The following is a 12,838-nucleotide window of genomic DNA, read 5'->3' on the forward strand; positions in this document are numbered from 1 at the left end:
CCCTACATGATCCTATTAACCAATGTCACACCAATACATTTAATTTTAAACAAAACACAATAGTCAGTTAAGAGTAGTATAGGCAAATGTGGAAACGCCCCATCAAGCAATATCAAATCACCAAGTTACTAATCACAGTCCCTCAATAAGGCCTGGAGCTGTTTCCAACCAGCACCGGAAGGACCCGTGGCACAGTAGCTGGCACATAGTCAGCTCGCAATAAACAGCAGGCATTGTATACCAAACTGGACCACCTTTCTCACTTACAGTCCTTGGCATGACTTCCTCCTCCCTAATCTATGAAATAGGATATTAACCAAAATTAGTCATGTACCTGACGCCATCCTAGGTACTTTACATATACCCTCACAATGCTCCTATCAATGCAGGTATCACTGTGCCCCCAGAAAAGACACTGAGACGCAGAGAGGTGAAATGACCTTCCCAAGGCTATCCAGTGGGTAGCAGGGCCCAGAGTGGACCCCTGACAATCTGCTCTAAGTCCACACTCTTAACTATCACACTGCCTTCCCTCTCGGAGATGAAGATAAATGAGAACATTCCGAACACTTACTGCCGCAGACTGTGCTAGGCACTCGGGACTCCACAAAGAAGTTTAGAATGGTGTGCAAATATTTGTGTTGCAACCATTTTCATTTAATCAGCTTCTAAGATGAGTAATGTGCTATACACAGAGACACTATCAAAACAAAATAGATACAATCCACCCACTCTGAGTTATGAAACAATTCTCCTTTTAATAATTTTAAAATGAGTTAAACATAGTCAAAGACTTCCATTTTCAGCAAGTTTAAACACTGGATTTAATACCAAAAGTACAAATATCAGGACATATGGGTCCTCATTTTATGAAATACTAGCTATTCTAGGTTTAAACCACAAAATAAGGAAAAGGGTAGTAGTAAAGAACAAATCAATTAGTCCATTAGTCCACAGTTACTTTGAAATATGAGCCAGTACCTATAAGAGACGTTGCAACATAAGGAAATAGCGTAAAAATCAAGAAGAATCGGCTGGGTAGGGAAAAGCAATTTTTTCTGCAGCAGAAGGTCAAACCTGTGATCAGGCTGCAGACAAAGTCATCCACCTTGGTATAGGCCCTGACAATGGGCTGTCATTTTTGTAACACAAGCGCCTGACTTCAGCTTGGCTTGCCAGGCAGCCACTTTTCAATAATTATGTTGTATGGTATGTGTCCTCTTAAAAATACTAACCCAAATCTTTCTGGTAACTTGAAACCTTAGAGTTTTGCTACATGAATGTTAAATGATAGAAATTCATTGAATACATAGATCAACTGCCAAATTTACAGAACCCTGAAGTAAAATGGGATTCATAAAACTGCTAATAAAAGATCAACAAGAAGAGCATGGCCCCAACTGGCTTGGCACAGTGGATAGAGCATCAGCCTGCGGACTGAAGGGTCCCAGGTTCGATTCCAGTCAAGTGCATGTACCTTGGTTGTGGGCACATCCCCAGTAGAGGGTATGCAAGAGACAGCTAATCGATGTTTCTCTCTCATTGATGTTTCTAACTCTCTATCCCTCTCCCTTCCTCTCTGTAAAAAAAAATCAATAAAATATATTAAAAAAAAAAGAAGTGCATGGAACTAAATGAACTAATGAGGATGACTGCAATTTTTCTAACTTTTTATTTGAAACATTGTTGGCCCTTTAATGTTATAGTTTTCCAGATTTAAGGAAACCTTTTTCTCTTAAGCTATCTATGACTTACAGCAATTTGATAGAATATATCTCTGTGAACAAAGATGAAACAATTTTTCTCCCTACTTGATCCCTCCAGAATTCAGAAACTTGGTATTCTTATTTTCTTGGCAATAAAGTTATTTGCATAAATTCAATCAGAATCTGTCCTCCTCATAACAGGACACAATTGGAAACACTGGTTATATTACCAAGGCTTTGACTAGAATGACAAATTTGAGAAAGGTATAACCAGACAGATTTAAGGAATTAAGGTTAAACTTGTAGTGTTGTATCGCAAATCAGAGAGCTGGACAAGACGCCAAATAAGCCATTTAGTTAGGAGTCATCTTTACTGTGCGCAGATTCAGAGCAGATTACCTCTGTCAAATTCTGAACCCCACATACAGGAGGTCTCTTGTATTTATACTCTTTGAGCCTCTTTGTTTGCAGATATTACAAAGGGCTCTATGTGGGTTATTGTTACAGACAGTTGTAACCTTGAATATATGTCCTATCTAATCAAACACTGGAATATCTATACAGACAACTTGTAACTCTGAATACATATTATATCTAATCAAACACCTGTAACCTTGGATGAACAAACACTTGGCAAAATATGTAAATTAATATAATGTATCAGCCCCTTTAGATGGCTAGCTTGCACGGTCAGACAATTAAGTTTATCTTTCCTATTCAAGCAAAAAACAAAGTTATTTTACAGTCTAAAAATAACAGAGTTGACCCACGGAATAAGAGACTGTCTAAGAATAACAGAGTAGCTCAAACAGCAGTTTCAAACAGCAGTTTTTCCAAAGGGGGGTTACTATGCTTCATAATGTTTCAAATTTTTCACTCAGCCTTCTGGCTTGAATCACTGAGAACTAAAACCACCCTTTTCCTGAAGCCATGCAAGCTAAAGTGGGACAACTTGATATAGACGTCAGAGAAATCACCACTACTGCATTTTGTGCCTGTTATATCTTGTGAGCCATTAAGAACCGTCACCAGAGACATTCAAACTGCGAATTAGGAAATCTGTCCGATTGCCACTGCCTGCCCTTCCTCCATGTGAAGACGTTTCGAGCCTGATGTCTAGAAAACATCTCAACCACCCTCAGGACTCAGGCTGGGTTTATAGTAGGTTCCAACCATTAAACATTGTTTTTCTTTTGTTTCCATAGAAATGCCTCTTATTAAATAACCTGATGCAAATACTTACCAGAGGTCCTCAAACTTTTTAAACAGGGGGTCAGTTCACTGTCCCTCAGACATTCCACACATGCGCACTGCGGGCCCGGGACGAGTCGGCTGCTAAGCAGGACAGGCAGCGGCGGCAAAAACACCCGGTGGGCCGGATAAAATGTTTTCGGCCGGCCGTAGTTTGAGGACCCCTGACTTAGACCATGTAGGGCTACCTTTGGGAGCCCACCTGCATCACCACTTCCTGAAATGAGACACAACCCTTAAACTGAACTGACCTATTCTCAGGACTGAGAGACTGGTTTGATGAGATATGGAGCAATCTACCAACTCAGGAAAGGTTCATACCCACTTACACCAGATGGCCCAAGACGTTAAAATATTTCACAATATGACCAAATCCACTGAATAGATTTCTAGGGCCCCTAGATCCTTGACCTGGTTTCATGGCAGGACCCTTTAAGCTTGGAACAATGGCCATGGACTGGATTTTAGACTACTGCCTGTATAATTAGTATAGGAGTGCTACTACATCCTATTTAGACATGCACTTTCTGGGTTACAACATATCCTACCCCTGACTTTCAGCATATCAGCTACCCAGGCAGTTAATGTCCTCATCATTGACGCTGATGCCTCAGCATCAACGATGGATTATCTAGTAAGCCCTGAGACTTGGTTTCTTCTTTTTGGTAATGCAAGCACCTGACTTAAGCTTTGATTACTGAGGCACCCATTTCAAAGATGGCTATCTCCAATAAGCACATTGCCAGCCACACAACTAGATAGAGAGCCCGTTTGGGATGGGACTTTTAAGTTTAAATTCACCAACAGAGTGAGTCTGCAAAACACTAGGACCCCACCTTCCACCCCAATAAAAGCAGCCCCCCATGCCCACATCCCCCCTCTCTCTTCCTCTCCTTCCAACTCTCTGTGTGGTCCCAAGTATTCAATGAGACATGGAGCAATCAACCTGTGCTTTCCAGGACTTGAGTGCATTGCAATCATAAGAACCAGTCCAGCCACAACACTGGTTATCAACAGGCTGAAACCAACATAAAACGCCCACCCAGCAAACAAGCACTCAAGGCAAGTCCTGCATTGCATTTGAGGGTGCAAGTTCCACCTGATTCAACCGGACAAACAACCCATACAAGAATTCAGCCTTAACATTTTCAAATAAAATTGGCTTCAGCTGTGATCGGGGTTACACAAAAGAAAATCCCTCTGACCCAAAGGTCCACCACCATAAACCCTACAGACTCAAAGGTTCCCAAGGATCAAATCAAGACAAGACAAAGGTTACAAAGAACATGGGACAAAATCAAGTAAAAGTGGTCTGTAGGCAAGAACAAAGATGCTACTGAAGCAAATTCCCACACCTGGAGGTCACCTGATAGCGTGACTGGGGGGGGGGGGGTTAAGGAAATTGTCAGCTGTGCCCACACAGTTCTGCACAAAGCTGGAGTGGCCTTCAAGTCTCCCTCACATAAATCTTACGGAATGCCCAGAAAACTCCTGCTCATCCCAACTGTACCAGCCAACAGAGGACGAAGGAGACATCCCATTAAATGTCACTGGCATCCTGAGTAGGATCCCGGAAGAGAAAAAAAGAGGATTAGGTACAACTAAGGAAACATGAAGGGAAATACGGACTTTCATTAATATTGGTTGCAATAAATGTACCATACTAATGTGGGATGCTGCTAACAGGAGCGACTGCTGCACGGTATATGAGAATTCTGTATTGTCTTGGCAACTTTTCTGCCTACCTAAAACTTTTAAAATTAAAAGTTTATTATTTTAAATCCATACCTTACTCCAGAGATCCCTGAATTGAAAGAGAGAAATTGAGAGAGAGAAAGAAAGAAAGATAGATGATAGATAGATATAGATGGATGGATGGATAGATAGATAGATAGATAGATAGATAGATAGATAGATAGATAGATAGATAGATAGATAGATAAATGTCTCTCAATACTTAGCAAGAGAATCAATTGATGTGTTTGTTGAAATGCAGATTCCTAGCCCCACTCCAGAGGACAGTCAGAATGGGGGGTGGGAGTGGCCAGCATCTGCAGTTCAACAAGCACCAGGTGATACTATGCACCCCAAGGATGGCCAGCCACTGTCTCGGCTGCTGACCCAATGTTTCCCCTCTTCACACACAAAAATGAGGTACAGAGGCACTGACCCTTCTAGTGGGCAACTCCCCCCTGCGGGGCTTGACCATCTGTAGGCAACACAGCCCCCCAACAATAAACAATCCTAGACTACTAGTATAGCCTGCCATTCTACTTAACTTTTTAAATTATATTGTATTTTTATTGTTGACATTATTACAGATGCCCCCTATCCCACCCCAGCCCCCGCCTTTGCCCCCATTTAAAAAAATGCCCAGATAGTTTCAGGCCTCTTAACTTACTAAAGAGGCCTGGAGGCACCTGTCCTGCCTCCAACAAAAACCTATTTGGACTTAGAGATAGAGGGATGGTTGCCAGAGGGGAGGGGTGTTGGAGAGCGGGCGGGATGAAAAAGGTGATGGGGTTAACAATACTAACTAGAAATTTAAAAATAGGCATGGAGTGCAAGGTAAGGCACAGGGAATATAGTCAACAACCTATAATAATCTATCTATAATAATAAAAGTGGACTATGCTAATTAGGCCGGATAGCCTGTAATAACTATCCATGGTGCAGGGTGGGCGCTTGGATTACCAGCGGGAACGCTTTGTAACCAATATGAAGGTCTACCCGCTGTGCTCTACGCCTGAAACTAACGCAAAACAGTGCTGAGTGCAAACTGTAATAGAAAAATAAAATAATTCAAAATAAAATAAAAACACCTGCTGGGCACTGGCCCCTCGGAAAGAATCCAGCTGCAGCCGCCCAGGGCTTCGGTCCGACCCACCTCCCAGGACTGGAGGAGGGAAGCCAGAGACTCCCTGGGGCGCCCTCCTCCCCAGACAGAGGCCCGGCTCCCGGACTTTCTGCAGCAGCGACCCCCCCCCCCCCGCCCCCCGCCTCGCCCCCGGCCCGCCCGGCGCCCACGGGAGGGTTCGAGGCCCAGCCCTGGCTCTACCTACACCTGCCACCATTTATTCCGTGGCCCTCGGGACGCCCATCCATCCCACCTAACTGCCTCTACGGGCTCAGCCCAGACGAGCAGGCGCGACCCTGGGGGCGCGGGCACCGCCGAGCCAGGGGCGCCCGCCCGGCAGCGCATCCCAACGCGGGACGGCGCCGCGGGGGCTTGTGGGGCGGGACGGGACGGGGCGGGACCCGGCGCCACCTCGCCGTCCCCCGCCACCTCGCGCACCCTCTCCCACCACGCCAGCCCCTCGCCGGCCGCTTACCCCGCCGCCGCTGATCGCGCCGATGCCATCGAACTCCCGGCCCAGCCCGTCGGAGTCGTCGAGCACGTACGCGCCGCCGAACGCCAGGAGAGCGCACAGCAGCAGGGGCAGGGCGGCCCGGCTCGCCGAACCCGCGGCGGCCGTCATGGCTTTTACTTGGCGTTGCCGGGAAGCCTGGAGTAGGCTCTCAGCCATTGTGTGGGTCACAAGACTCCGGCGCCCGGGGAGGCGGGTCCGGTCGCCGCCATCATGGAAAAGGGCAGGAGGCTCTTGACGCCTCCGCCGCCATCTTGGATGAGGGCAACAGCTGCCGTCCTGTCTCGGGAGAGCTGAGCAGCCTTTTATGCTCCGGCCTGCACGTGTGCTGCCTGCACGTGTGCCCCCCTCGATGCTTCTCCTCCATCCCCTGCTTGAGCACTTTAGCGAAAGGCAGTTTGGCCGAGGCAACTGAGTAGTGAAGGCCCTACCATGCCCTCCCCCAGCATCTCGGGACGCATCTACCGCGTGCCAGCCAATGGCTGCCCCTAAGGTAGCCCCAGCTCCGCAGCCCCAGTTCAGCAGCCACGTAGCTCTCGGAGCCTGTTTCTTCTCAGGAAAGCTGACACAGCAAGAGCAGCCGCACGGGGCATGCATGCAATACAAGTAAGGCAGTGGGCACCCAGGCCGTTTTAGCCGAATGGGTTGCACACTTGGCAAACAGGTGACAAGGTTCTCCAGTCTGGTAACTCTGTGTATTTAGCTTTTAGCTTCATAGAGGACCTTCCACTGCCAGTTGAAATGGTTCCAGACAGATTACCCTCAATTGGAAGGGAAGTTGTGAATTGTCCTGGGATGTCCGCCACATCCAATATTGGTCTGAGATGTCTGATTCCCTTGGCATTGGAGCAAATGGAAGAGTCTCTGAGAGGCTGCAGGAGGAAAGAAAAGCTGTACTTGCTCTGTTTCACTTCGTAAATTACTGTAGGTCTAATCTGGTTTCCCAGGGACAGCCCCAACGTAATTATAATGGTGCCCCTTCACCCTCAAAAATTGTTCTGGTTTGGATGATTAGTTATTTAGTCCCCTTTATACGGATCACTTCTATTTCTTGTTTTCCTAGTGCTAAGGGCCGTTAGAATACGCTTGGCTTAATTTATGTCATCTGGACTCGGGGCCAGCAGAGCCACTCCCTGAGGGCAGGACCAGTCACAAGATTGGAGGCCACCCAGTTTGACCCTCCCGCCCAGTATTAAGGGGATGGATATCATGATGTCAAAGGCCCACCCAGATGTGATGTAACTTCCTGCAACTCAAGTATATAATAAAGCAGCTTTGGGAGCTGGCTGGCTCTCTCTCTCTGCATGCTCTGTCCCTCCAGAGGGCAGACACAACACCCCAGCCCAAGTTTTTAATCTATTTTATGTCTGTCTTTCATTATTTCTTCAATCCCGAAAGCGCCTCCTAGATTGCATGAACCAGTTCAAATCTCTTCTCCGTTCGGGACGCGGGAAGAATATAGCCCCAGGAAACCACTCAGCATACCTAGTACCGCACATATCTGAACTCTACTTTCCCTCCTGCCACCATTCTATGATACACGTCAGTAATTATCCAACTCCCATAGATTTACCTTTCCAGAACTCCCTCTCATCCATCTGTTCTAACAGTGTATTAAGCTTGAGCTGGAGCAGCAGTAAATGAAAAGCCAAGGATGACAGATCAAGTGAATGCTAAGTGTCCTACCAACCCTGTGATGTTATATCTATGATCTGCATTTAACATATAATAATGTCACTAGAAGGGAAGTACCAAGGTGGTAATAGAGGAAAATACCATGTACACGAAATCAGGAAGTTGAAACTATCCAGCATTAGTCATCCTGTAGCGCATCATTGTACCTTGCATTTGGGAGGCACGCCACAAATATTTGTGCAATGTGTGCAATCTGCAGAAGAGGAAACACAAAATATTTAACAGAAAAAGTATCTTTGCCTCCAGGACAAGCCACTGGTTCCTATTAGTTCATATACCAGAGTAATTCTTTACTAGAGAAAGTATCTCTTGTTTCAAATTTATTTTCTATGCTCTATTAGACAAGGAAGTTTCTAATGAAAACGTGAGAATACAAGCTGAGAAAGGGAAATCCTTGGACCACGGGACACAGCACTCAAATTTGCTCAAGACGTGAGAAAACGGAAATGGCAGTTAGACATGTGGGTCTTTTCTCATCATTTGGTAGCTGGCTTCCCTCAGACCAAGCAGTGGGGGGGGGGGGGGGGGGGGGGGGGGGGGGGGGGGGGGGGGGAGGAAGTCACAAATTTTTCTGACTAAACCATTGCTTCTGCTTTATTCTATTAACTAGGGTGACACACTAAGTCTAGCCACATCAAGGTGACAGAAATTAGGCTTCACCTTTTGAAAGGAAGGGTTTCAAAGAATTTGTGAATATATTTTAAAATCACACACGTACACCTGAACAGCCATAGGCAATTTTCCCCAATCTGGCAATGGATTCTGTATACCTAACCCTACCCTTTGAAGTGCATATCTACCTTACCTTAGGACAAATTGTGTTAATAAATAGCAAGGGGTCCTGAGACAAGGAGAACTTATTCCTTTAGCTAAGTTTCCTCTGGCCCCCAAAATGCCTTCCAAAATTATGTTTCGTCTCTGGACTCATGGTTAATCTATACACAGCACCTTCTCCAGATTCCTGAACCCTTCTAGATGCTAGATTAAGACCACCGGCATTATATATATTGATTTTAGGAAGGAAGAGGGAGAGAGAGAAACATCAATGATGAGAAAGAATTATTGATTGGCTGCCTCCTGCACACCCCCTTCTGGGGATTGAGCCTGCAACCTGGGCATTTGCCCTGACTGGGAATCGAACCATGACCCCCTGGCTCATAGGTCAGTGCTCATCCATTGAGCCACTCCAGCTGAGAAATACCTCTCAGTAAGAGGCCCCAGGCCTGGCACTAGAGCAGCCTGCCTTGCTTCACAGCTTGCCCTCTCCTTGGCACCTCCAAGCCCAACACAAGTAGCAGCTATCTGCCCATCATTCTGTAGCTCATGCTGGGTGGCCCCAAGCACAACATGGGCAGTAGTTGACTTTTCACCTTCCAGGAAGTCCCAGTGGTCCCAGAGCCAGTGCACAAATGAAAAACAGAAGAAATCTCCAGAAAAAGAACAAAATGAAATGGAAGCAAGAAAACAACCAGACACAGAGTTCAAAACAATGGTTATACAGATGCTCAGGAACTTAATAAGAACTTCAAGGAAATTAGTGAAAACATCAATGACATAAAAAAAAAGACCAGTCAAAAATGAAGGATACACTAACTAAAATGAAAAATAATTTACAGGGAATCAACAGTAGAGTCGAAGATACTGAGAATAAAAGCAGTTATTTGGCATTTGAGGAAGCAGAAAACACCCAGTCAGAATAGCAAAAAGAAAAAAGAATCCAAAATTATGAAGATAGTGTAAGGAGTCTTTGGGACTACTTTAAGCACACCAATATTTGCGTCATGGGAGTACAAGAAGAAGAGAGGGAGAAAAAAATTGAAAACCATTTGAAAAAAATGACATAAAACTTCCCCTACCTGGTGAAAGAAATAGACATACAAGTCCAGGAAGCACAGAAAGTTCCAAACAAGAGGAACCCAAAGAGGACCACACCAAGACACATCATAATTAAAATGCCAAAGGTTAAAGACAAAGAGTGAATCTTAAAAGCAGCAAGAGAAAAGCAGTTTCCTACAAGGGAGTTCCCATAGGACTGTCAGCTGATTTCTCAACAGAAACTTTGTAGGCCAGAAGGGAGTGGCAAGAAATATTCAAAGTGATGAAAAGTGAGTACCTACAACCAAGATTACTCTACCCAGCAAAGCTACCATTTAGAATTGAAGGTCAGATAAAGAACTGCACAGACAAGAAAAAGCTAAAGGAGTTCATCACCACCCAATCAGCATTACATGAAATGTTAACGGGTCTTCTTGAAGAAGGAGAAGTAGAAGGATGAAGAGGAGGAGGAGGAGGAGGAGGAGGGGGGGGGAGGAGGAGGGGAGGGAGAGGGAAAGGGAGAGGAAAAGAAGAAATCAAGAATATGAACAATAAAATGGTAATAAATACATATCTATCAACAATTGTAACTAAAAATCAAAATAAACAAACAAGAAATCTAATGAGCAAAATAAACTGATGAATAAAATAGAACCAGAGGCATGGAAACATGGAACAGACTGAAGAATCTCCGAGGGAAGGGGGGTGGGAGGTATGGGAAGAGATTTACCACAGGACTTATATGCACATATGAATAACCCATGGACACAGACAATAGGGTGATGAAAGCCTGGGGCAGGGCAGAAACCGGGTGGAGGCAGGCAATGGGGAGAAATAAGGGGGGGAGGGGCATCTGTAATACTTTCAACAATAAAGATTTTTTTAAAACCCTAGGAATATTTTCCCACACTCCACCGCCCACTTTTCACCCAAGAATTCCTCCTAAGAAGCAATAAATGCTGCTTTAACTAGTGACTTTGTACCAAACAGACAATGCAGCCTCACAAAGGACCCTTCATCAGCAGATTAGACTCTTGCACTGTCAGCCCCATGGAGAAGTTGGAACTGGCAGAACCACATTCTCTTCCCCTTTTCCACATGGCGGGCACAAGTGCCCTGCCACTGCCCAGTGTTGGGTGTCCATTTTGTGACCTCAGAAGACAGAGAACTGGCACACCAAAAATGCATATCCCCTAAAAGCAGTATTTGAAATGATTGCTAATTGGCTTTTTCTCACTTTAGTGTTTGAAATGTCACAGAGACTCAAGAGCTCTCAAATGACCAACTCTCCATTAATAGCCCTGTGGTTGAAAATGCAGTATTGTCAAATATTCTGGACTAAATGAAAAGCAAAATTTTTAAAAGTTATTAAACGTCTTACTGTGTAGAATTGGCAATAGTTCAGCATAAGTCGGCCACAGTTTTTCTCCTGTTTAATCAAAGGTGAAAGTTTGTGTTTCTTGTGTTTTTCAGCTACATCCCTTTTTTTGAAGAGCAAAATACATAAATGTTTGGTGTGAAAAATACCTTTTTCCTGAAAGCAGAAGTATAGTCTATTTAGGTAAAATAGGAGATACTGAGAGTCATGAAATACTCACGTGTAATGCAATAGATAAGCCGATGTGCAAAACCAAGCAAAAATGAGAACTTGCATAAATTGAAAAAATTACTTTCATTTTTTTAAAGGCTTAAGTGTTTTATTATTAATTTCCACGTTGTACTTTAATTTTTCATTGTTTTGGTAAAAATACAAAGTATTCTGAATTTTTACATTACTGTATGCTCAATTACTTTGAAAATCCTCATGCATTTTATAAATTAAGTTATTACTTTTATTATTCTCAGTGAAAGACCTACAAAGGAAGTATAGAAAACCTTTACATTCTTGTATTATCCTGAGTAACCTCAACATTAAAGTCAAGGTTATGTCATAAAACATCTTTTCTATCTCTAGGGAGAATTTTAAAAAAGTGCAACAACAACCTCTAATCTTCTTTTATAAAAATAGATTCAAATTGTCTTGATTACAGTCTTTCAAGTTAAATATTTGCATCTCTAATTAATTCTGTTCTTATAAAGTTATATGCTCCCCTTTGTAATACAAATTTTAGATGACAAGGTTCAACAGTGATATCCAATTATTTTATATCTGAAAAGTTCTAGGAGCTCATTTCACTCTTATTAAAGTACTTATAGATTTGGTGGCAACTGTCAACTACATGAGTTTTCATTATAGCAATCCATGTATTTCTCAAAGTGATTTTTCAGTTTCATAAAATTATTGGTTTTTCTAAACCAGTTAGTTCAACTAGTTTTAACATGGTTTTAGAAATCATTGCCTTTTATTCTAATAATCAAAGGAGAAAATGGTTCTATGATACCATACTATGAAGCCAAACCACTCGATCACTTTAAAGAACAGAAGATTTAGTTAGCCCTGCTGTCACTCCCATTGAGCACTGAAATATGTTCAGTATATACCCAGCCCCCACCTCCCCTCTGCAGTTTTTCTCCCATGGATCTTGATCACCCTGAATCCATCTATAACATCCTACCCTATCTCCCATCCAATAACTCATCCTATCTTTTTGTACCTCTCTCAGAGTATTTATCTATTTTTTGTCATTGTATTATGGTTATTATTGCACGTACCTTTCTCCTTCCCTAGGTGATAAGCTCCTACAGGCTATAACCAGGTCCTACATAGCTCCGAGCACTGCGTGCTAAGAGTATTATAGATATATTTGTTGACAGAGCAAATGAATGACTGAATCAATGAATCACTGAATTTTAGTACATATTCTATTAAATAATCCCCATGTAATATTGGTATACATGTATACACTGTAATTAAGATGCAAAGAGAAAAGCAAGTTACAAAAAATTATACTCTAGTAAATAATAAATAAAACATCTTTTAAAGTATTTAGGAGACGTTTTGGTTCAGATTTGGATAAAATACCTCCCTCTTGTTAAGGTGCTGCTTCCTCATTGGTTTATGAT

At 43.4% G+C, this 12,838-nt stretch overlaps 1 protein-coding gene across 1 annotated transcript in view; it reads right to left on the minus strand.

The window, feature by feature from the left end:
* GALC (galactosylceramidase) overlaps positions 1-6,786 on the minus strand; it is a 43,102-nt gene extending 36,316 nt beyond the window's left edge. Inside the window, exon 1 of the mRNA XM_036314718.1 lies at positions 6,290-6,786. Within this exon, the coding sequence (XP_036170611.1) occupies positions 6,290-6,484 (195 nt within the window). The 5' untranslated portion in view covers positions 6,485-6,786. The remainder of the gene's footprint in view (positions 1-6,289) is intronic.
* Positions 6,787-12,838: the final 6,052 nt, after the last annotated feature.

Source organism: Myotis myotis, unplaced genomic scaffold (assembly GCF_014108235.1).
Source record: "Myotis myotis isolate mMyoMyo1 unplaced genomic scaffold, mMyoMyo1.p scaffold_m19_p_1, whole genome shotgun sequence".
NCBI classification, from domain to species: domain Eukaryota; kingdom Metazoa; phylum Chordata; class Mammalia; order Chiroptera; family Vespertilionidae; genus Myotis; species Myotis myotis.